The 23846-nt window shown below is 37.4% G+C and overlaps 2 protein-coding genes and 1 long non-coding RNA gene across 3 annotated transcripts in view; all 3 read left to right on the forward strand.

The window, feature by feature from the left end:
- Positions 1 to 14111, forward strand: part of LOC137094229 (unconventional myosin-VIIa) — a 36204-nt gene extending 22093 nt beyond the window's left edge. The window contains exons 38-48 of the mRNA XM_067459623.1: positions 204 to 357; positions 3843 to 3998; positions 4727 to 4832; positions 6693 to 6806; positions 6946 to 7033; positions 7164 to 7273; positions 12038 to 12223; positions 12309 to 12425; positions 12512 to 12595; positions 12771 to 12890; positions 12964 to 14111. Of these exons, the coding sequence (XP_067315724.1) occupies positions 204 to 357; positions 3843 to 3998; positions 4727 to 4832; positions 6693 to 6806; positions 6946 to 7033; positions 7164 to 7273; positions 12038 to 12223; positions 12309 to 12425; positions 12512 to 12595; positions 12771 to 12890; positions 12964 to 13053 (1325 nt within the window). The 3' untranslated portion in view covers positions 13054 to 14111. The remainder of the gene's footprint in view (positions 1 to 203; positions 358 to 3842; positions 3999 to 4726; positions 4833 to 6692; positions 6807 to 6945; positions 7034 to 7163; positions 7274 to 12037; positions 12224 to 12308; positions 12426 to 12511; positions 12596 to 12770; positions 12891 to 12963) is intronic.
- LOC137093583 (uncharacterized) lies at positions 8993 to 10665 on the forward strand. Its single transcript, XR_010908515.1, has 3 exons — positions 8993 to 9116; positions 9785 to 9863; positions 10526 to 10665. It is a non-coding gene; the product is annotated as an uncharacterized lncRNA (long non-coding RNA).
- A 44-nt stretch (positions 14112 to 14155) lies between the features above and the next one.
- On the forward strand, positions 14156 to 23172 carry gpr17 (G protein-coupled receptor 17). The gene is made up of 2 exons (XM_067459627.1): positions 14156 to 14599; positions 21262 to 23172. The coding sequence occupies exon 2, from the start codon at positions 21270 to 21272 to the stop codon at positions 22287 to 22289; it is 1020 nt and encodes a 339-aa protein (XP_067315728.1). The 5' UTR covers positions 14156 to 14599; positions 21262 to 21269; the 3' UTR covers positions 22290 to 23172.
- Positions 23173 to 23846: the final 674 nt, after the last annotated feature.

The following is a 23846-nucleotide window of genomic DNA, read 5'->3' on the forward strand; positions in this document are numbered from 1 at the left end:
TCATATACTACCCTGGCTGCAAATGGTGAAATTATCAATAGTAATTGACACCTTAACATTTACCTAGTACATATCCAAACTGTTGTAATTTGATGTAGAGTTGAATAAGCACTGATCCATGAGTAAGACTTACCAGCTAACCTGGTTATCCAGGTAGGATACAACCCAAAAATGGCTGATTCCTTGACTGATATAGTGTGCACCTATTCTGAAGTATATGGGTGACTACCCTACCAGACAGATTCAGAGCCCGCAGGAACTCACAGACCAGATCTTTGGTCCACCTACAGAAAATGAGCAACTCCGAGACGAGATCTACTGCCAGATCATGAAACAAATGACCAGCAATAACACCCGGTAAACAGTTGATACTGTATTTTTCCTATTAAATGCCTGTACACTATCATTCAAAAGTTCAAAATGATTCAAGGCTGCATTTATTTAATTAATAATGAATACAGCAAAATCAGAAATATTTTTAAATATTTTTGATGTTTAAAAAAAAATGTTTTCTATTTTAATATATTGAAAAAGGTAATTTATTCCTGCGATGGCAAAGCTGAATTTTTTGCAGCCATTACCTTCGATAGAAAGAAAAGAACAGAATTGAAAGGTCAAAAGAACAGCATGTATTTGACATAGAAATCTTTCACAGAAGTCTTTACTGTTAATTTTGCACTTTCCAATTAATGTATGCTTGCCTAATAAAAGTATTGAAATATTAATTCCTTAAAAAAAACAAAAAACTTTAGCGTACATGCAAACAATAAATACAAAAAGTCATATCTGCTGAAATCATAAACTGCTTTTGAACATTTGTACCATTTGAACTTGGTACAAAGATGTGACAGAGACACAGTTTCATAATATTTCAATACAGTTTTCCTTTTGGGATTTTAGTTGAACCAGAGACATCTTACCCTTTATAACGGTGATGAGAAACCATGCAACCTTTAACTTCTTTCCCTCAGTGAATCCATTTTTTTTAAGTTTGATCATGTATTTTTTAAGAATTGGGTTTGAAGTATAAATTACAGTAGTGTTGTTTTGTATGTTGTTTTTTTTTTTCATACCTAACCATCTTTTATGGTTATGCTTAACTTGCCAGTATGTTAGATTCAGATGGCACTAAGTCTAGAAGCTTTAGATTACTGGCATCTAGTTAAAGTTTCAGGAGACCAAAAAATCATACCTTACACAGTTTCAGGTGCCAAAATGTTGTATCACTTTGAAATTAAATATATAATCAGTGGCCATTCCAGGAAAAAAGATAGTAAACTTTCCTGCTAGCAGCCACAATTCCTTGAATATAAGAAATAAACCATCAAAAATTGGTCCTGCATAGGATTAGTCTAGAAAATAATTATTTTAATTCCTCTGTCTGTTGTGCATGAGAATCAACAAGCAGCAGGTTCATTGAACTGATTCATTGTTTCCATCGTTCTAGTTTGAATACATTTTAAATTACCATGAAATCAAAATGATAAATCTTGTTTTTTATGTAATATTGCAATATTTATTTTAAATTATTTATCCATGCGCATAATCTTTTACCCTCATGACTTTAATCAAAATGAATGTGTGTATATGTTATTATATTGAAATATATATATATATATATATATATATATATCAATCAGGAGATTGTCTTGACCAGGACCACATCCCTAAATGCATTATATTTGCATTATATATATATATATATATATATATATATATATATATATATATATATATATATATATATATATATATATATATATATATATATATATATATATATATATATATATATATATATATATATATTATATATAAAAAAAAAATGCAAATATAATCTCCTGACCTCCCAACTGAATATCAGAATGGGAAAGAAAGGTGATTTAAGCAATTTTGAGCATGGCATGGTTGTTGGTGCCAGACAGGCCAGTCTGAGTATTTCACAATCTGCTCAGTTACTGGGATTTTCAAGCACAACTATTTCTAGGGTTTACAAAGAATGGTGTGAAAAGGGAAAAACATCCAGTATGCAGCAGTCCAGTGGACAAAAATGCCTTGTTGATGCTAGAGGTCAGAGGAGAATGGGCCGAATGATTCAAGCTGATAGAAGAGCAACTTTGACTGAAATTAATCATTACAACCGAGGTATGCAGCAAAGCATTTGTTGCAACATTTGTTGCACCACAACACGCACAACCTTGAGGCGGATGGGATACAACAGCAGAAGACCCCACCAGGTACCACTCATCTCCACTACAAATAGGAAAAAAAGGCTACAGTTTGCACAAGCTCACCAAAATTGAACGGTTGAAGACTGGAAAAATGTTGCCTGGTCTGACGAGTCTTGATTTCTGTTGATGCATTCAGATGGTAGAGTCAGAATTTGGCGTAAACCGCATGAGAACATGGATCCATCATGCCTTGTTACCACTGTGCAGGCTGGTGGTGGTGGTGTAATGGTGTGGGGAATGTTTTCTTGGCACACTTTAGGCCCCTTAGTGCAATTGGGCATCGTTTAAATGCCACGGCCTACCTGAGCATTCTTTCCATGACCATGTCCATCCCTTTACGACCACCATGTACCCATCCTCTGATGGCTACTTCCAGCAGGATAATGCACCATGTCACAAAGCTTGAATAATTTCAGATTAGTTTCTTGAATATGAGAATGAGTTCACTGTTTCTAAAATGGCCCCCACACTCACCAGATCTTAACCCAATAGAGCATCTTTGGGATGTGGTGGAACGGGAGCTTCGTGTCCTGGATGTGCATCCCACAAATCTCCATCAACCGCAAGATGCTATCCTATCAATATGGGCCAACATTTCTAAAGAATGCTTTCAGCACCTTGTTGAATCAATGCCAAGTAAAATTAAGGCAGTTCTGTAGGTGAAAGGGGGTCAAACACAGTATTAGTATGGTGTTCCTAATAATCCTTTAGGTGTGTGTGTGTGTATATGTGTTGCTGATTGCTGGCAGCCACTGAGAGGACGTTGTTCGTCGTTTCGCCGTTTTCCACCGCTTCTCTGGTGTTTGTGTTTGAATTGCTGCGGTTGGTTCTGGTTTGGAGGACATTTGATGTTTCTCGCCGCGGCTGCTCACTGGTGGTCTCCCTTGGGCTTAAGCTGCATGGTGGCTGAAGTTTGCACCGGGCTAGCGTCATCCGGGCCAGCGTCATCGGCGTCCGGCATGATGTTGGGATGTTCCGCTTCTCGGCTGCGCCGCTGTCTCGTCCTGCATTGCGGCCGTGGAGCGGCTTGGACTTCAGCGCCGACCCCGGTGTGTCCACAGAAGTGCCCGGAAAAATGTTCTGCCTCCTGCATGGTGCTGCGGCGATCCCCATCGTCTGAATCGTCATGAAGACCCATCATCTGGTCTTCAGCTGTCGTGCCTCGGCGACATCATCAGGACACTGCCGCTGGGGGAAATCTGAAACATGGAGTGGACCAGTGTGCTGCGGAGCTAACAGAGACTTCCACCATCAGCTGTTTTCTGTTCACCATCAGCTCTGTTTCTGTTCACCATCAGCTCTGTTTCTGTTCTGTTTTCTGTGTTGGTTGATTGTTTGTAGTATTCTATATTTTTACTTGCTATTCATTTTTTGTTGTTACCCCCCCCCCCCCCCTGTTGCACTTTGAGATTCTTCGGAATGAAAAGTGCATTATAAATAAAATCTATTATTATTATTATTATTATTATTATTATTATTATATATAAACACACTTATGTTAGATTCAATTGTTTGTGAATAATTGATTTGACAGCACTAATTAATTTATAATAAATAAATGGTGTATTATAATTGTAAGTTAAAATAGTTTGTGTGTTGTTTGTGCATCAGGTACAGTGTGGAGCAGGGTTGGCAGCTGCTGTGGCTGTGCTGTGGGCTCTTTCCTCCCAGTAATTCTCTGCTGAAACATGCTCAGCGTTTCATTGAGACACGTAAACGAGAGCCATTGGCCACAGACTGCCTCCAGAGACTTCAAGGGGCTCGGAGGTATGGCCATCATTCGATTAATAACATTTCATTTCAACCCAAACTTTAAACATTACAAATAAGACGACATCACTTTGTGGGTAGAACAACTAGAATAAATGCAATAAACTGACTTTAAAGTTTAGAAGTATTAATTGTACATTCCTAAGTTTCATATCATGTGAGTTCTGTTATTGAATCACTAAAAGCTAATGTTTAAGTCATGTTAATGAGCATAATGCTTGTATTGTTTTTACTCTTTGAACTTTGGCTGGCTTACCTGGGAGCCATAACCTATTGGAGCTCATCTCATTCAGCATGTGTGTTATATTACTGGACCGACATATTGTAAAGCACGACCAGATAAACAACTTATAGCAGATGCTGGCAGTTTAGCATGTTGAAAAGTAAAAAGTGGATAATTGATGATTATTGGTGTGGGATCCAAGTAATTCAATTTTAAAATGACACAATGAAGCTTAGCAACACCTCTACTTTTATTAGCAGGCTACCCTTGCCAGATCGGATCAAATGCCAGGAAAGTGATATGATAGTACAGAATTTACAGCGGCTTCATCTGCCACTGCAACTGTTCAAAGACATTTGGGACACGGCTGTATGCCTATAGTTGTAATGAGTCCACAAGCTGGGTCACAGATGATGAGAATTGCATTGTTGATTTGGTGTGAAAATATAACCGCCATATGTTTACTGTGTATAAGAAGACATTGTCATTGTTTCTGTCGTAGAATGGAGCCCAGAAAGCTTCCCCCTCACAAAGTAGAGGTTGATGCAATTCAGCAGAACAGCACCCAGATCTTCCACAAGATCCAGTTCCCCAATGACTCCCAAGAGGTATCTATCTATCTATCTATCTATCTATCTATCTATCTATCTATCTATCTATCTATCTATCTATCTATCTATCTATCTGTCTGTCTGTCGGTCTGTCGGTCTGTCGGTCTGTCGGTCTGTCGGTCTGTCGGTCTGTCGGTCTGTCGGTCTGTCTGTCTGTCTGTCTGTCTGTCTGTCTGTCTGTCTGTCTGTCTGTCTGTCTGTCTGTCTGTCTCTCTCTCTCTCTCTCTCTCTCTCTCTCTCTCTCTCTCTCTCTCTCTCTCTCTCTCTCTCTCTGTTTGTACTGAACCTATTCTCTATAATTGCTATATTTCCTTGTTTAAATGTACTGCAAGATGCAGTTTCTTTCCAAATCACTATAAACGCAGAGCCTGTTTTTAGCGTAAATTCGATATATCCTCTCATCTCGTCGTGAGTCCCTGCCCCTTTGAAAGTGAAAGTGCCTTTTTGTTCGCGCTGCGGGTGCCCCCGTGAAAGCGATCCTGGCCAGAACAGAATCCCGGGAAGGATGGATTTGTATTGTTTTGAAACAACAACAAAAATTCAATAAACTTTGAATTTATAATCAACAATATTGTTGTTTCATTTAACAATCATTGTTTTACATGTTCAGAATGAGCCAATAGACCATTTTAACAGGATAAATCGAATATAAACAAAATGTATGGGTGTATTTTCATAAAAATAATTAAAATGGATTTATTGCGTTGTAACAGAGAGATTTTGGGTGTACTTTCAGAGATCTCAGGATGAGAGGGAGTAGGAGTTGGGGGGAGGGAGAGGGGGTCAACAGAGAAACTGAGAGAGATGTAGATTAGCTGATACTGAGGTGAGACTTGCATCTCGAATGGTGCGTGAGGAACCGTTCAGTTGTTCATTTCATTTGTTTTCTCAGAGAATCCTTGTTTCTCGGTTAGACATTTCAGCATTTGCTAGTTTTTTTTTTCTTGCAACTTGCTTACAGTCTTACAACTATATCACATTTACATTTATCAATACATTTTATTTACACATTTTTTGTGAAATTATTATTCAAAATGTGTATTATTTATTACAACAATATCACAAGCTAGAAAATATGCAGCTGTAATGTAAGGTTTGTTGTTTTCAACACATTCTGACATATGCTTAATTTTTGCAATTTCAACATAGCCTCATGTATGTAAGCCAGCCATATAACATTGTTTTGGGGACAACCATGTCGAATACTAGGGCTGGTCCTAGACAGAGAATCCTCCAGTTGCAGGGAACACTTAGGCTAAGTAACAAAATATACAAATATATTTATTAAGTATAACGAGGTTGGGTTCCTGTTCAACTGTCCAAACAGCTAGGCTACAAGCTAATTGTAAAAAAAGAGTATTGTATTTCGGCAGATTTTATAGTGTAAACATTCAGAAAGAACCGTTTCGAGGGGGTTGGGAATGCCCAGTTTTCGGAAACAACGAAAAGAAAACTAATACATGAATCCCAAAATTGAAAATCGAATACAAACCCACCAAACTTATATTCGAATATTCTGGTGTATCCCCATCGCATACATCACCAAAGCTCAGCATTAAAGTTTGAAAGTCGTAAAAGGTTGATATATAATAAAATGTAACATTTTCAGTGGCAACACAGCACTGGCTCAAATGACTGTTCTGTCAACTAGCCTAACACTCTCTCGCAATGACTAGTGGGCCTTTGTCTCTTTTCATTTTTAGTCTTGTGTTAATATATTGCACCACCATTATTCATATACTGTTCAAAATTGTGAAAATAATAGCAGTTGAATAAAAATGAAATCTACAGTTGATTTGCTGCCAATGCAACTCATACATCTTATTCATTGAATACATTTTTTTTATTTCTGGACAGATCTTTGAGGTGGCAACCAACACCAAAATAAAAGACCTGGTCCAGACCATTTCTAAAAAACTCATGTTGTCCTCAGCTGATGGTTTCAGCCTCTTTGTGAAAACTCCTGATAAGGTTTGTATGATTTGTAACTAACAGCCATGGTTGTAACCTCATATTCAGAATTTTAAACCAATGGCATTAAAAAACAGATCTTGTTAAATCTCTGTCTATGGTTGTATATGGTCAATGGATTAACATCCCTTTCTGTCAGGTTCTGAGTCTGAATGAAACAGACTACTTCTTTGACAGCCTGAGACAGATTACTGACTGGTCCAAGAGAGCTAAGAGAGTGAATCAGGGTGAGTTTCAATTTAGATGGAAACTTTATTAGGTGTTTTTTTTCCGAGATCATTGATTAAGTAGAACAAGTTATTCACCAGTCTACACTAAATTCAAAACTATTGACATTGCTGACACTGATTTAAACAGCTGCAGGTCCAGTGAATGTATCGTACACCGTTTTCTTTATGAGAAAACTATGGTTCAACATTAGCCCTGGTAGAGATGTGGAGGCAGATCTCATCTTCCATTACCCACAGGTACTGCCAATCTTTGCCATCTTGATAATGTATGGAACAATTCCCATGTTGCTCTTTTGTAAGAACTGTAATATTGGTAGCTTTATAAGGGACACATTCAAAAGTTTTTTTATTCAGTAAAGAGGCATTACATTGATTTAAAGAAACAGTAAATATATTAATATTGATACCACATTTTTTTTTAAATAAATAAATGCTGCTCTTTTGAAATTTCTATTCATTAAACAATTCTGAAAAAAATCATGGCAATTATTAATGTCAACATTTTATTAAACACCAAAACAGCATATTAGAATGATTTCTGAAGGATCATGTGGCACAGAAGGCTGTGGAGAAGTTCAGTCAAATTTCAGTCCATCTATATATTTTTTAATGTACTAAAATTGAAGATATATTTATATTGTATTAATATTACTATTTACATTTTATTTTAGATCAAATAAACAGCCTTGATTCCAACTTTTGATTTGTAGTCTGTATTATATTAGTAACACATTAGAATAAGTTTCATTAGTTAACATTAGTAAACATGAACTAATAATGAACTGCACGTATAAAGCATGTATTTATTTTTATTAATGTTAATTTCAACATTTACTAATGTATTATTAAAATCTTGTTAACAATAGTTAATGCAATGTGAACTATCATGAGCAGAACATATGAACAGCTGTATTTTTATTAACTAACTTTAAAGTCCCTATAAAGGCAATTCTAAAAAAATTCTAAACACATTATAAATGTTAGAAATGCATTGCTAAAACACATTGCAAAGACTGTGAACTGTGGAGTACTAAATTGTGGCGTTAGACCGTTCAACAGTTTTTCACCATTGCTGTGCTCCGGATTTTTTAGGCGGGCTAAAACGGTGGCTCGATGACGCACTGGAGCCTCTGAGCCTGACCCCGCCCCTACTGTCGATGACGCACTATAGCCACTGAGGCTCATAACTAGAGCACATTCGCATCAGTTGCCGCTCAATCGCGAGTACTCTTAGTTACTATAGCCTACAGTTTGCTAGCTAGCTATGCCTTCGTCACAGAAATGCATACTACCTGGATGTAGTCACTTACAAAACAGATCGGTGTCCTTCTTTAAATTTCCGAAAAACGATCATATCAAGAAGAGGTGGATTCATTACGTGCCCACCAATGAGTGTAAGTTTCCTTGTGTGCTTATGTTATAATTACAGCAGGTAATATTAGTCCACAGTAACTAAATCCTGATATGTCACTATGTCAACTCAACTGATGTTGATGTTTTGGCCTGAAGCTCCACCCTCCACCTATCTACCAATCACAAAGTCAGTAGTGTTTAGGTATCAGGGGGGAGGGGGATACGTATGGAGTCAATATAATGCCTTAATGTTTTGCACAAAAATAAAGTTTTGCGCAAAAAAAAAAAAGAATTGAGCAATAAAAAAATGTTTTGAAAACAAAAATAAAGAATTGCAAAGGAAAAATAAAGTATTGAGCGGGAAAAAATAAGTTTTGCAAACAAAAATAATAAATTGCAAAATAAAATAAAGTTGTGCAAAAATAAAAAATATATTCAATTACAAAATTCAGTGACAGCTGTAATCCTATTTTATCTTTGCCACATATTTTTCATGCTCAAACCTACTAAATCATTTGCAACGCTCATTTTATTCTGCGTTTGAGTCAAGCGTGCGCTCACGGTACTGGGTTTCCTTTGCGCTGCACTTTTCTGCACGGTTCTCTTTGTGGCACTGGTTTGACGTGGGGGTGGAGTCAAGAAACGGGGGCACGCCCCCACCAAATACGTCATCGGCTGGAGACGGAGATCAAGCATGGCAGAGCAGAGGCAAATGGGAGGATTCCAGGTATGTAAAGGTGTTTGTTTCCTATTATTTAGCGTTAAAATGTGTTTTATTGGTTTTTTTCTTCTTCTTCTTCTAAATGCGATTATTATTAACGGCCTTTGCCAAAGAAGTTAGAGATAATTTGCACATTAACTTGTTGTAAAATGATAGGTATGTAAAGTTGATTGTTTTTTTTTTCTTCTTCTAAATACGATTATTATTAACACTATTTCCATCTTGATGTTGATGTGCATTAAACGGTATACGATACACCAGGACTTGCCTCAACACACCAGCCTGGACGTTTATACATTGCCTTAATGAAAAACATTCACACATTAGTTAGAAATGTCCTAATAAAATGTTTAAAAACTGCAAGATGCAGGTACATTTTTGTGACACGTTTATAAGTAGAATGACAAATGTTTACTTAGGCTTAGCCACAGATGGACAGGAGAGGTTGTGGGGCACATTAAATTGGCAGACACATTGTGTTGTATATTTAGTTTTATTATATAACTACACACTCAGAAACGTAATGACAAAAATTAACTATATAAATAAAGAAATAACTAAATTATAACAAACATAGCTGTCTTTTTTATATTGTAAGGTGTACTCCAAAATATCATGCAGAGTCTTTAGTGTTTTGTATATTTCATAACTAATTGAATACATTTCTTTTGTAGGTCGGTGGGCACTGATGCCACCAGGGTTGAATTGGGGCGTACGGTAATGGAGAGACTGCTCTCCAAACTCCAGTATGCAGTGAGTCGCCAGCCGCTGGACTTAGATTACTTGCAATTTATATGCAGTCATGAATTTATTTTTATCACATCAGTCCATAATCAAATTACAATCCCAGGTGCAGTGTGTTTTATTAGGATTTGTAATGCTGCATTCTCCCAATATAATGGTTATAAATCTTTCATAAATCCTAATATAATGTTTTATCTTGCATATGTATTTACATTAGCATTTTTGTGTGTTCTAATTTTGTGCTCTTTTTTGCGACCCTTGTTTCATGTTTTCTGTAGTTATGCAAGCTTCTTGAAGCTGAATTTCCCAAATTGAGATCACTCGCTGGAGGGTGGCTGCTTTATAAAGCACCAGGTGCATTATATTAAATACCAGAGCAGACACAAGCATGACAACGCATAACTGTATTAATGCAAACTGTACAAAAGTTTTATTTTCAGTGGTATTAGACACTGGGTTACAATTGCACATTTTCTCCAGCCATCCCAAAGCTTTCACATGTACACATTCCCTTTTAGAATTTTTTAATTTTTTTAATAATTTTGCAGTCAGGGAAGTGATAGAGTAGTAGTAATCATTTTTTAGCTTCCACTTTATGGACATGAGCCTAATTGTACTGTGTGGGCCCCCTAATACTTGATGTGTTGTAATGTGTATTTGAATTGGCACAGGTGGCAGTGGAAGAAGGCGGCTCATTGTTGTCCCTCCAGACTCCGAGGGCTATACTGGCAACCTTATCAAAATGGCAACAACCACTGGAAGAACGGCACTCTACATGGTTCCTCTTCAAGATGGCATCATTGTGCCCACCGACCTACAAAATAAATGTATTCAATTAGTTATGAAATATACAAAACACTAAAGACTCTGCATGATATTTTGGAGTACACCTTACAATATAAAAAAGACAGCTATGTTTGTTATAATTTAGTTATTTCTTTATTTATATAGTTAATTTTTGTCATTACGTTTCTGAGTGTGTAGTTATATAATAAAACTAAATATACAACACAATGTGTCTGCCAATTTAATGTGCCCCACAACCTCTCCTGTCCATCTGTGGCTAAGCCTAAGTAAACATTTGTCATTCTACTTATAAACGTGTCACAAAAATGTACCTGCATCTTGCAGTTTTTAAACATTTTATTAGGACATTTCTAACTAATGTGTGAATGTTTTTCATTAAGGCAATGTATAAACGTCCAGGCTGGTGTGTTGAGGCAAGTCCTGGTGTATCGTATACCGTTTAATGCACATCAACATCAAGATGGAAATAGTGTTAATAATAATCGTATTTAGAAGAAGAAAAAAAAAATCAACTTTACATACCTATCATTTTACAACAAGTTAATGTGCAAATTATCTCTAACTTCTTTGGCAAAGGCCGTTAATAATAATCGCATTTAGAAGAAGAAGAAGAAAAAAACCAATAAAACACATTTTAACGCTAAATAATAGGAAACAAACACCTTTACATACCTGGAATCCTCCCATTTGCCTCTGCTCTGCCATGCTTGATCTCCGTCTCCAGCCGATGACGTATTTGGTGGGGGCGTGCCCCCGTTTCTTGACTCCACCCCCACGTCAAACCAGTGCCACAAAGAGAACCGTGCAGAAAAGTGCAGCGCAAAGGAAACCCAGTACCGTGAGCGCACGCTTGACTCAAACGCAGAATAAAATGAGCGTTGCAAATGATTTAGTAGGTTTGAGCATGAAAAATATGTGGCAAAGATAAAATAGGATTACAGCTGTCATTGAATTTTGTAATTGAGCATATTTTTTATTTTTGCACAACTTTATTTTATTTTGCAATTTATTATTTTTGTTTGCAAAACTTATTTTTTCCCGCTCAATACTTTATTTTTCCTTTGCAAATCTTTATTTTTGTTTTCAAAACATTTTTTTCCTCCTCAATTCTTTTTTTTGTTTTGCAAAACTTTATTTTTGTGCAAAACATTAAGGCATTATATTGACTCCATAGATACACCACTGTGCAGTCATTTGAAAGTGATTGCAGTACCAGTTTTGGCCACAATCTTACATACACTTCCTTTAACTAATGCTTAACAGAGGTGTTGTTCATGGTTAGTTCATGTTAAATAATGCATTAACTAATGTTAACTAATACAATCATATTGTAACATGTTACCATTATATTTTTACCTTTTTCTCGCACTCCTTAGGAGTTGCCAAAATACTTGAGAGGCTATCATCGTTGTACCAAAGAAGAAATGGTGGCCCTCGGCGCTCTCCTCTTCAGGGTGAAAGTGGACAATGATAAAACTCAGTTTCCCATGATTCCTAGGATGCTGAAAGACCTGGTGCCTAATGACCAGCTTAAAGCCATGTCTGCTGACGAATGGAAGAAGGTCCGTTCCGTCCAGATATGTATGAATAATGCAGAGTATATGGGATATTGTGTTTCTAAAGTGTTACACAAACTTTCCCCGACAGCACATTATTGCTGAGTACAATAAGCAAGCGGGCACGACCGTGGAACAGGCAATGGTTGGCTTTTTAAAGATCGTCTATAAATGGCCTACATTTGGCTGTGCCTTTTTTGATGTGAAAGTAAGCGATCTGAGTCTGCCTTTCAATAATAATTTAGCTGATATTGCTTATAAAAACTGTGTATAAGATGGTGCTTGATATTACAGCAAACATCGGAGCCCAATTTCCCTGACATCGTGAGGATTGCCATCAGTAAACAGGGCGTCACTATCCTTCACCCCAAAACAAAGGTAACTTCAAATGATAAGTCTTTTAAACAAACATTTCAATAAGACCTAAAGTGTATGGTAAAACCGTGAGCTTGAAGGTAAAGTTGCATTGTCTGTGTAAAATATGAATCGTCTATCATAATTCTGTCTCCAATTTTAATTTTGTTGGATTAACTGAATTCTACTTCTGTTCAAGGACATTCTGGCTGTGCATCCATACAACAAGATTGCAAACTGGTGTAGTGGAAGCACATACTTCCACATGACCATAGGAAACCTTGTCAAAGGGAACAAAATCCTGTGTGAAACGTCCCTGGTAAGTGACAAAAATGTTGCGTACTCCAAAAATTTGGATGTTTCACAAAATAACAGAATTCTGTGTTCATTAGGGCTATAAAATGGACGACCTGCTGACTTCCTACGTCAACATGTATCTTAATGAGAGGAAAGGACAAAGACGAAATCAACACTTCGACTAAAGATAACAGAACGGCAATGAGTTTACTCTGCCGTTCTTTAAGTGCACACAATAACATATATGAAAAACATAGCCAATGAGATTTTTTAATTTATCAAACTGAATATTGGTCTGATTTTATTTTTCAATGTGCCAACTAATGTGCTTATTTTGTCTCTCTATATAATGGCAGACTGTGTGTAATTTCAGTTTGTTTACGTGTTCACTAATATTTAATGATATAATTGAATCATCATGGCCTTTGAATCATACTTGGTTGTTGATGTATTTCAAGTTTTTTTATGTAAAATTGTCAAATAAATGACTATAAGGCATAGCTCGCAGAATTTTACATTTTTATTATTCACCATAGAGGCAATTGTCTTCTGGGTGTTAGTTCAAAAAATGGAATTACATAGTGCCTTTTGGTTGTGTTGTTTTGTCATGTTTTAAAGCAAACTGTTTTAGCTCTTGAATCTGACAGAAGATGAGTTCTTCTCTGGTTAACAGGCATGTTACGCTGTGCTATGCCCCGGGGCAACTAAGTCTCAAGGGGGCAGCATATAATGAGGCTTGGAGATGTCCCAATTAAGACTTGGCACTGTATTATTTAGCCTATTATTGCAGACAAAATAGTGGATGCATTCAGAAAAGTGAACTGTATTAGCATTTCGTTGAAGACTGGCCCAAACAGAAGAAAAAGAGATGATGTGTGTCCTACACAGCTGTGATCTCCCAGAATGAAAGACAGTTTATTGCTCTTGCTGTTCGCTCGGGGCTGCACATCTGTCTCGGGATCACATGGTCTTATTTCTGCCCTCTGCTACTCCAGTGTATGATGCCCCAACAGTCCACAGCAGGGACCCTAGGAACAAGGAGCCCAGTCTGTTATTCTCTGTCCCTCTTGCCCTTGTGTTTTCTGCTCAAATTTTTCTCACTCATTCTCTGAGTTCCAAGGGGCCTCGTCTGTCTGGCTTTCCGCAGTCTGCGAGATGGATAATCTCTAGTCTTTATTCATAAACTGTCTCGTTAAACGCTCAGTTCATCTTCTGTTTATTGATATGTTTGAAGGAGGTTTTTATTTTTATTTTAGGGGGGGTGTCTAACCTAAAGGCACGCTGGTCCCCGTTTCCATGGCTCCCCACCGGCTCCACATTGCGACCAAGGCATGCCATTATTCTCTCCCTGTCGAAATGTGCTGCTTCTTCTGACTCGGGTTATTGTGGAGCGCACAAGTGGCCCTCAGAAGAAAATACCATCGCAAAGAAAGGCTGAGGTCAAGGGTCACATTAGAGCCTTCCCATCGCGAACGGCGTTTTTGTGATCAAATTTGTTGGCTACACAAAAAGAGCCACAGTATCGTACCTCAGATACAGCTCAGCCTAAGAGAGTAGGATCTCGACTCTATTAAACTCCACTGCCTCTGAACAGAAGCTGTTGGTTTGCTTTGGCTTTTCAGGCAGCTGTAGGAAAGTCCAGGCATCAGAACTCCCTCTCCTCTCCTCTGCTCTCCTAGACTCAACTACTTCACTACTGCACGGGCTGTTGAGGAATCAACACTCACTCTGGTGAGTCTCTCATAGACTTTATTCTTTTATAGACTTTAGAGTTTTTTATAGATTTCATATATATATATTACTTTCCTTAGTTAAAGTGCAAGCCATTTAAACTTTCTTTTTCTGTTCTTTTATTTTTTATTTAGTTTTTTTACATTAAGAAAATACTGTAAAAATGTTACTGTATTGTTTTCTCCTAGTTTATGTGTATGCTATTTAAACTATTAAATGTCCTGTAAATATTTGTATACTATTATATTACTATTTTTATATAATTACTATACTGTGACATTTTTTTATGTATTCATTTTTTTTTGTATAGAATTACTATAGTGCATGTTCCTTGTTTAAACATATATGCCAGGACCTAAATGGTATTTGTTTTTATGAAGTATGTTTATATCATATCAAGCTATATCGAGTTTATTGGTCTCTGAAATCTCATTTTAGCACTGCACGATTACTAGTTGGTTGTGATTAGCTTTGCTCAAGTTGAAAAAAACTGTCAAAATCATTTCAGGGAATCAGTTAAAAAAAATCGTATAGTTGTAATAATCTTATGTGGTCATATTTATGTAATAGTGTAATGACACTGTGTTTCCTGTAGCTGTGCTTTACCTTGAGTTTCTTGGTCCACGTTGAGTTGTAGTTTAGCTTTAGTTAATCTGCAGTGCGCCTCATGCCTGTGATTACTTCTGCTTCTTTTGTGGATGTAGTATAGGAGCATTAGTGTCACATTGCAGCCCCAGCTTGACCCCCACTTATTTCTTTAACACAAAAGTGATTTTGTATTGTTGGCGCCCTGTGGAGGTGCCTTGTTCTGCAAGGCTTGCAGGTTTTGCAGCATGTTTTCCAAGACAACCACAGAACACTTGGACTAGTGCTACTGACTGTACTTTTTAATTTGAAGTTCTCGGTAAATGTGTTTTTCCTGAACCACAGAGTTATAGTTTCATACAACACAGCAGAGAACCACTTGAGCCAACTATTACATCTGGGTTTCTTAATCGCAATCACGCCTTTTCGGGCTTAGTTTTTATCTGTCTACTTTTATCTGTTTAAATTACCAGAGGGTTTGGCATGTTCTTGGACTTGATGATTCCTCCCCCTCAGTTACAAATTCTGCAGAACTTTCCTTTAGAAGGAATCTTGAGACAATCCTTTGTACACACCCACTTCGTGTTTGTCCGTACTGTTCTGAAAATATTGATAAAGGGTCTTCCTATTATTATAACTCCAGTGAGAGGTTATTGTGAAACGTTTTGGTAGCAGATTTTAGCCACAAAGACAGGCTCTTTGCTCTTAATACAAATGGGAATAAGCTACAGTTTAATGTTTCGAGGAGTGTTCCAAAGGGTGTGGAACTCAAGCACAACATGATATTGTCACATTTTCCAGTATTCATAAATTAAATTTCTAGGTCCACTCTTTGTTTGATATATTATCTTTATAGCCACTGCCCTTGCATTTGGACTTAGTCAAAGAACAAGTTATCGTTATTATAATTTATTAACCTATTATAATTTATTAAGTTAAAAAACCTTTTGCGTGTTGGTTGCACCACATCATTTTTATTTGAAAGACAATAGTTCTTCAAATTGTATTAAGCAGTGAAGCAGATTTCTTCAAATATATTTGTTCTCAGAAATATTTTTGTTTCAATAATTTCATTGTATTAATTAGGCGTAGGGATGAGAATTACAAGGTACGTCACGATATGATGCACGATACATGGCTCACGGTATATCACGGTACTGGAATTCTGCTATTATCCGATATATTGAAAGACAATCCAATGATGATACATTGCAATATCTGTCTAACTAAGAAAACACAATGCCTGTGAAAAGGTTAAGTGCAGGTTTTCCAGACTTTGGACTTAAACATGGCTGGGACATCTATTATTTTACTCATACTGCTGTCCACCATCCCGTTAAAACTCTGTTTCTTAGGTTAGTTAACTTATGCTCACATTTCCCTCGTTCATATGAGCTCTAGGAGCCATGAAGTAGCGACGCTGGGAGCAGGGAACTCTATTTAGAGTACCTTATTTTATTAATTAAAATATTGATATTTGACGCCAATATATGATTCTCATAACACACGTAGAAGGACAATGATAAATTGTCCTATCGGTATTTTGTCCCACCCCTAATATTAATAAGGTTTATTTTCTTCATTGTGATATAAGGACAATTGTGACCTTATGCACACCATTACATTTAATTCAGAAATTAAAAACATAATTGAAGATTGTAAGTCATCGTAAGTCAATTCACTCTTCAACTAATAAGTCCTATACATTTTTGAAACATCCAATTTATGCAAAATTCACACTCAGATTTTTTTTTTTTTTTTTAAATAACTTTGAACTATTCTTTGGACCTTTCTAAACCCTATGGTGCTGAAATTTTTTTGACATGATTCGAAGAGGTTAAATACTCCTGAAACAAAAAAATAGTCACACGTGTATTGTTTATGGACAAAAAGTACCACATTGGAAATTAATGGGAGAGGAATTGCATCTATTGGAAATGTTTGGTACTGCGAACAAACAAATTCTTATTAATAGCTCATTTGTTGAGAGATCAACCTCAAATTTGGAACACAGCTTGTTGAGATGCATGGCTTTGAATTTCTCAGGCGTGTTTTTGAAAATATATATTTCATATACAAATTTAAGATGGTATTTTTGTGTATTTTTCATAATAAATGTAAAAAAGTCAAAGTTTTTAAAAAGTTACGTTTTTTTTAAACTTTTAAAAAATCTTTTTCACTTCTGCAATAATCTGCCAAGTCTTCAAAAAGAGAACAAACTTAAGAACAGAACAGAAATTTCATGTTCAGATCCATGCTCATAAAGTGAATAAACAGATTATTAATAACTAGTGCATAAATACAATTCAGTACCTGAGATTACAAAATATGAATTAAAAACATAATCAAACTAAAATATAGTACAATGATTTCATTGAAATAAATAAACAAAAATTCTGTAATTTTTTGACCGACATGTGAAGAGCACAAGAGGGTTAAAAAGGTCTTCATGTCATTCCTGCAGATGCTTCATTTGGCCTGATTATTAATAGAGCAACTGTTTGAGTTTGCTCATTGAATGTGAGAAGGCTGCCCTGTGCACCCATCAATGATTTGCCAAACTAGAATGCCATGTGGACAGCTGGGTCAGACTGTAAGCAAATAGCTGGGAGTGACTCTGGGGTCTCATGACAAAGGTGTGGCCGCCGGATGCACTACAGCACCTTCATGGAGTGTGTGTGGAGGTGCAGTGAGTCCCGCAGGGACATCTGCTCAGACTCCTGAGATACACAAATACCCAAGAAGCTGAATTGCTGCCAAACAGCCAGCTGTAACACTCCCTTGCATGACACAAATTAGTGGAGGATAAATATTTACTGTGGCTATAAAAAGTGTTATTTGTAGGCCTATCACTGTTGTGTCCTTTGCTCCATTTTTGTAAACATGTTTTGACTACAGGGGAGTTTGAAAACATATTCCCAAAGGCCGGTGTAAACTTGCTCTTTTCTTTTTTCAGATTTGAATACATTTTGATTTCTTATAGCAAAAATAAAAATCTTAAATGCCCCATATAGGTTATTTTAGATGGAAGCATGTGCCAAACATGTACGTTTTTGTTGATCTATTAGTTTTTGATCATTTTTGTAGAAATCTTAATAATTTATAGTTTGCATGGCTGACACTCCCTACATGGAAATGAAGCCATCTATATAGGGCAGCTCAATAAGGGACACCATCTCAGCTGCTCAAATAAATAAATATGTTATATATAAAAAAAATATATTTTTTTTGAATAAATGAGAAATGTTATTTTATACACCAATCAGACCTTATGGTCACCTTCCTAATATTATGTTGGACCCGCTTTTGCCGCCAAAACAGTCCTGACCCATCGAGGCATGGACTCCACTAGACCCTGAAGGTGTGATGTAGTATCTGGCACCAAGATGTTAGCAGCAGATCCTTTAAGTCATATAAGTTGCGAGGTGGGGATCATGGATCGGACTTGTTTGTTCAGCACATCCCACAGATGCTAAATTAGATTGAGTGGAATTTGTTGTGTGCTTGTTGTTGTGCTCCTCAAACCATCCCTGAGCCATTTTTGCTTTGTGGTAGGTTGCATTGTCCTGCTGAAAGAGGCCACAGCCACCAGAGAATACAGTTTCCATAAAAGGGTGTACATGTTCTGCAACAATGCTTAGATAGGTGGTACGTGTCAGAGTAACATCCACATGGATGGCTGGACCCAAGTTTCCCAGCAGAACACTGCCCAAAGCATCACACTGCCTCCGCCAGCTTGCCTTTTTCCCATAGTGCATCCTGGTGCCATGTGTTCCCCAGGAAAGTGATGCACCCGGCCATCCACGTGATGTAAAAGACATGATTCATCAGCTTCTTCCATTGCTCTGTGGTCCAGTTCTTATGCTCATGTGCCCACTGTTGGTGCTTTCGGGGGTGAACGGGTCAGCATGGGCACCCTGACAGGTTTGCGTCTATACAGCCCCATTTTCAACAAACTGCAATGCACTGTGTATTCTGACTATATAGCTTGTTTGATTGACCTCATGGGCCAGCCTTCGCTCCCCACGTGCATCACTGAGCCTTGACCGCCCATGACCCTGTCGCAGGTTCACCACTGTTCCTGCCTTGGACCACTTTTGATAGATACTGATCACTGCAGACCGGGAACACCCCACAAGAGCTGCAGTTTTGGAGATGCTCTGATTCAGTCGTCTATCCATCACAATTTGACCCTTGTCAAACTCGTTCAAATCCTTACGCTTGCCCATTTTTCCTGCTTCTAACACATTAACTTTGAGGACAAAATGTTCACTTGCTGCCTAATATATCCCACCCACTAACAGGTGCTGTGATGAAGAGATAATCAGTGTTATTCACTTTACCAGTCAGCGGTCTTATTCTTATGCCTGATCGGTGTTTGTGCAATTTGCTCCACTAGGGCATTGGGCATTATTTAATACATTTTATATAGAACTATCATATAATATTTAAACTACTGTTCAAAATGCGTTTTAAAGGCTTCACTACGGCTGCATTTATTCAATTTATTATTAAAAATGCATTATAAAAAGGTACAATTAAAAGAATAGTTTTATTTTAATATATGTTTTACATTTTTATACATTCCAGTAATGACAAAGCTGAATTTTCAGCATAATTACTCCAGTGTTCAGTGTCACTTGATCCTTCAGAAATCATTCTAATATGCTGATTTGATACTTAAGAAACATTTCCTATTATCGTGCTGCTTAATATTTTTGTGAAAACCGTCATAGTTTTTCAGGATTCTTTGATGTATAGACAGTTCAAAAGAACATTTATTTGAAAACAAAATGGTTAGTAACAGAGTGTTAGTAACAGTCTTTACTGTAACAACTTATAAAAAATCTTCAGTGAACTATAAAAAAGACTGCACATGCACCTGTGGAGGAGTCCTTGAGAAACTAACAGCCTACAGGCTCGAATCTAGACAATCAAGGTCACAGTTCCAATAACTTGGGACATTAAAAAGACCTTTTCTACTGACTCTGAAAAACACCCATATCACATGCCATAATCCTGTTGCAGGGAGACTTAGGACTGCAGATGTGGAAGTCATTATTTTTGTTTGTTTTTTTGTGCACAAGAAGTATTCTCGCCACTTCTTAACATTAAGGTTGAACCACTGGAGACTGGACTTTTGTAACAATGTCTTTACAACCTTTCTGTGCTTTGAAAGTTGCAATGATGTTGCCTCCTATGGGGGGTTCAAACCCTCAGATTTAATCAAAAATATCATCATTTGTGTTCTGAAGATGAACAAAGGTTTTACGGGGTTGGAACAACATTAGGGTGTGTAATTAATGACAGAAATTTTATTTTTGGGTGAACTAACCCTTTAAAACAGCAAGTGGAAACACCACACACTGACTTCCTCCTTTGTTCAGGGACTCATTATTCCATTTCTGTCTGTCAAATGTCTGTGAAATTTGTTGAGTTTATGTCTGTGGTGTTGAATCATTGTATGCTAAAACAAATGCTTACACATAAAAAATTTGATGGGGGGGGGGGGTGCAGGGTTAGTTGAAAGTGGGATCATTTAATATAATATATGTTAAATCATTACATTTATTTATTCAGCTTAACATTTGTGACTCTGGACGGCAAAATCATAAGTCGCACGGGTATATTTGTGCCAATAGCCAACAATACATTGTATAGGTCAAAATGATCAATTTTAGTCAAGATATTAAGTAAAGTTGTAAAAAAAAAAAAAAGATGTATCATTAAAGATGTATTTATGTATTTCCTACCATAAATACAAACAAAATTTAGCAATGTTATATAATAGTAGTAATATGCATTACTAAGGACTTAATTTTGTCAAATTTAAAAGTGATTTTCTCAATATTTAGATTTTTTTGCACCCTCAGAACAGTAACAATAAGCTTATTTATCCAGCTTTCAGTATGTGATGTATAAATCTGATGTATAATTATGTATAAATCTCAATTAAAAAAAAATGACTCTTATGATTATGGTTTTGTGGTCCAGGGTCACATTTATCTAAATTCATGAATTCAAATATAAAAATTTACTTTTATAATAAAACCATCTTTCTTTTCCTGTTTTTGCAGTTACAAAGATGGAATTCCCCCTTACAGAACTTCCCACCTTGCTGCCCAATAGATCCATGGAGAGCTGTCCACCTGTGGATAATACAGTGGAGAATATGATCTTTGGATTCTACTACATCGTAGTTTTCCTTCTTGCGCTGAACGGCAACAGCCTTGCCCTGTGGATCTTCGCCCGCCAGAGAGGCAACGCTTCTCCAGCCAATGTCTTCCTTCTCCATCTCGCTGTGGCTGACCTGTTTTACATCTTCGTTTTACCTCTCAGGGCCACTTATCATTTAACGGGGGGACACTGGCCGTTTGGTGAAATCCCCTGCCGTCTCGCAGGCTTCTTCTTTTATGTCAACATGTATGCCAGTTTGTACTTCTTGGCCTGTGTTGCAGGTGATCGGTACCTTGCTGTGGTGCACGCCGTACGCTCCCTCAAAGTCAGACGCCCACGGTACGCTCACATTGCCAGTTTTGCACTTTGGGCTTTGGTGATAGTGTCAATGGCGCCCCTACTGGTCACCAAGCAGACCGCAGAAGTCAATGGCTCTACCGTATGCTTGCAGCTGTACAGAGAAAAGGCCTCGCGACGTGCTCTCGTCTCCCTCGCCGTGGCCTTCATGCCGCCTTTCATCGCCACCCTTTCTTGCTACTTGCTGATAGTGAACAGTCTGCGAAAAGGTTCAAGGCTAGAGCCGGCGCTGAAACTCCGAGCTCTACGCACGATCGGTCTGGTCATGCTCATCTACGTAGTGTGCTTTTTGCCCTATCACTTAAGCCGTGCAACCTTCATCTTGGGTTACGGACACCCAGACCTATCCTGCCAAATCAAAAGAGGGCTAGCCCTGGCTAACCGTCTTACTTCCTCTCTAACCTGCCTGAACGGGGCTTTGGATCCACTGGTCTACCTGTTTGCAGCTGAGAAGTTCAGGGGGAGCGTTCGCAGGCTTTTTTGTAGAGACAAATCTGGAGGGTCCGGCGCTACAAGCGGGGACCTGAAAGGTACACACGAGAGCTCTCTGAGCGCAAAGACGGAGTTCTGAGCGGGCCAGTGAAATCATACAGATGAATATCTTTTCATCAGTTTAAGTGATTCGGCCCACAATTCCTGATTGTGTTTGGTCAGTTAAACATCAGGAACTTTAAACAGCCTTATGTTTATCACCAAGCACGTAATTTGGGCAAGTGAAAGTAATTTAGGACGGTACTAGTGACTGTTATGTAGCCTGTAAGTCTGTTGTCAACTGTTGACATAAGACAAGGCTCAAGATGGCATAACTTGTGTATAAGACTGTGCTGCCTTTTTATATATGTTGCCTTTATTAGCATATTACCTATTTGCTAATGACATGCTTTGTCTTGTTCTTTGTAAACTGTAAGCACTTCCTTTGTGCACATTCTTAATAAAATCAGTGTGAAGCTAATGTATTTCATATTTGGTATCAAAACGACACTTATAATCATTTTTTGAACTGTCCTCAGGGGGATTTTCTGGTTACAGCACTTTCAAGCTGTGGTAAGAATGTGTGAAGTGTAAAAAACCAGTGAGGAGTCGAAATGAATACTACTATTTATATTCCTTGACGGTTATTTGTTATTAAGACTATGTATGTGCATTTCACGCAATATAGTCAATTAATATTCTCAATGTACCTTTTAATATTTTAGGTATATAATTAGCTACAGATTTTTTGATGGCATGAAAGACTGGTTTTGTTTTTGCTTGTTCAAATGAAGTTGATATGCATCCTTATTTATATGATTTTAATTACTGTAAACCAGTTGGTATACGTATATATTTTTTTTGTGGTCATTATACTTATATCATTCATTTTTCTGTTTCTCAAGTAAGATCCATACATGAATCAATTTGTAAATGCATTTACGTCAACTCAATAAATGTAAATAAATTTAACCTCAAATGATTATTGATGTGTTTTTTTATTTTTTATTTAGGCATCAGATGCAGTTTGTTGATTACAAATGCAACACCCCCCCCCCCCCCCATTCTCACCACCAAAGTGACAAAGAAGTTTGTCTTGTCTCATACAGATTCTATTAACACTTGACTATTGAGTATCATCTCATGTGACAGCTGCTAATGACTATTGGCAGAATCTTGTGAAAACATCCTTTATCTGCAGTATATGCATTGTGCATGCTCTGTCCCACCACACTGTAGCCGTCACTGCTGAGCTCTTATTGACAGTAGAACATAACCGCATTCTTTATAAGCTATGTGCATGTGAGAAAGACTCAAGATGGAAACCACCAGGCTGATGTGACTGTGCCACTATTCAGGTTCTCTTTTCACATCATGTGACTCAAACTGAGCTGTCAGCAGATTATTCTCTCTCTCTCTCTCTCTCTCTCTCTCTCTCTCTCTCACTCTCTCTCTCGGCTTCTCTTTCCTCATATTTGTGCAAGGTTTCCTGTCCATTAACGTAACAAGGCATCTTCACTGAGTGAGAGTGAGAGAGAGAGAGAGCGCTAGAGAGAGAGCGAGAGGGAGGGAGGAAGAGGACATTGTGTTTGCAGTTTATATTACTCAGGATTACTCAAGAGTACCTGATAGTATGATCCCAAAGCAACAACACAAC

This window comes from Pseudorasbora parva, chromosome 12 (assembly GCF_024679245.1).
Source record: "Pseudorasbora parva isolate DD20220531a chromosome 12, ASM2467924v1, whole genome shotgun sequence".
Lineage (NCBI taxonomy): Eukaryota > Metazoa > Chordata > Actinopteri > Cypriniformes > Gobionidae > Pseudorasbora > Pseudorasbora parva.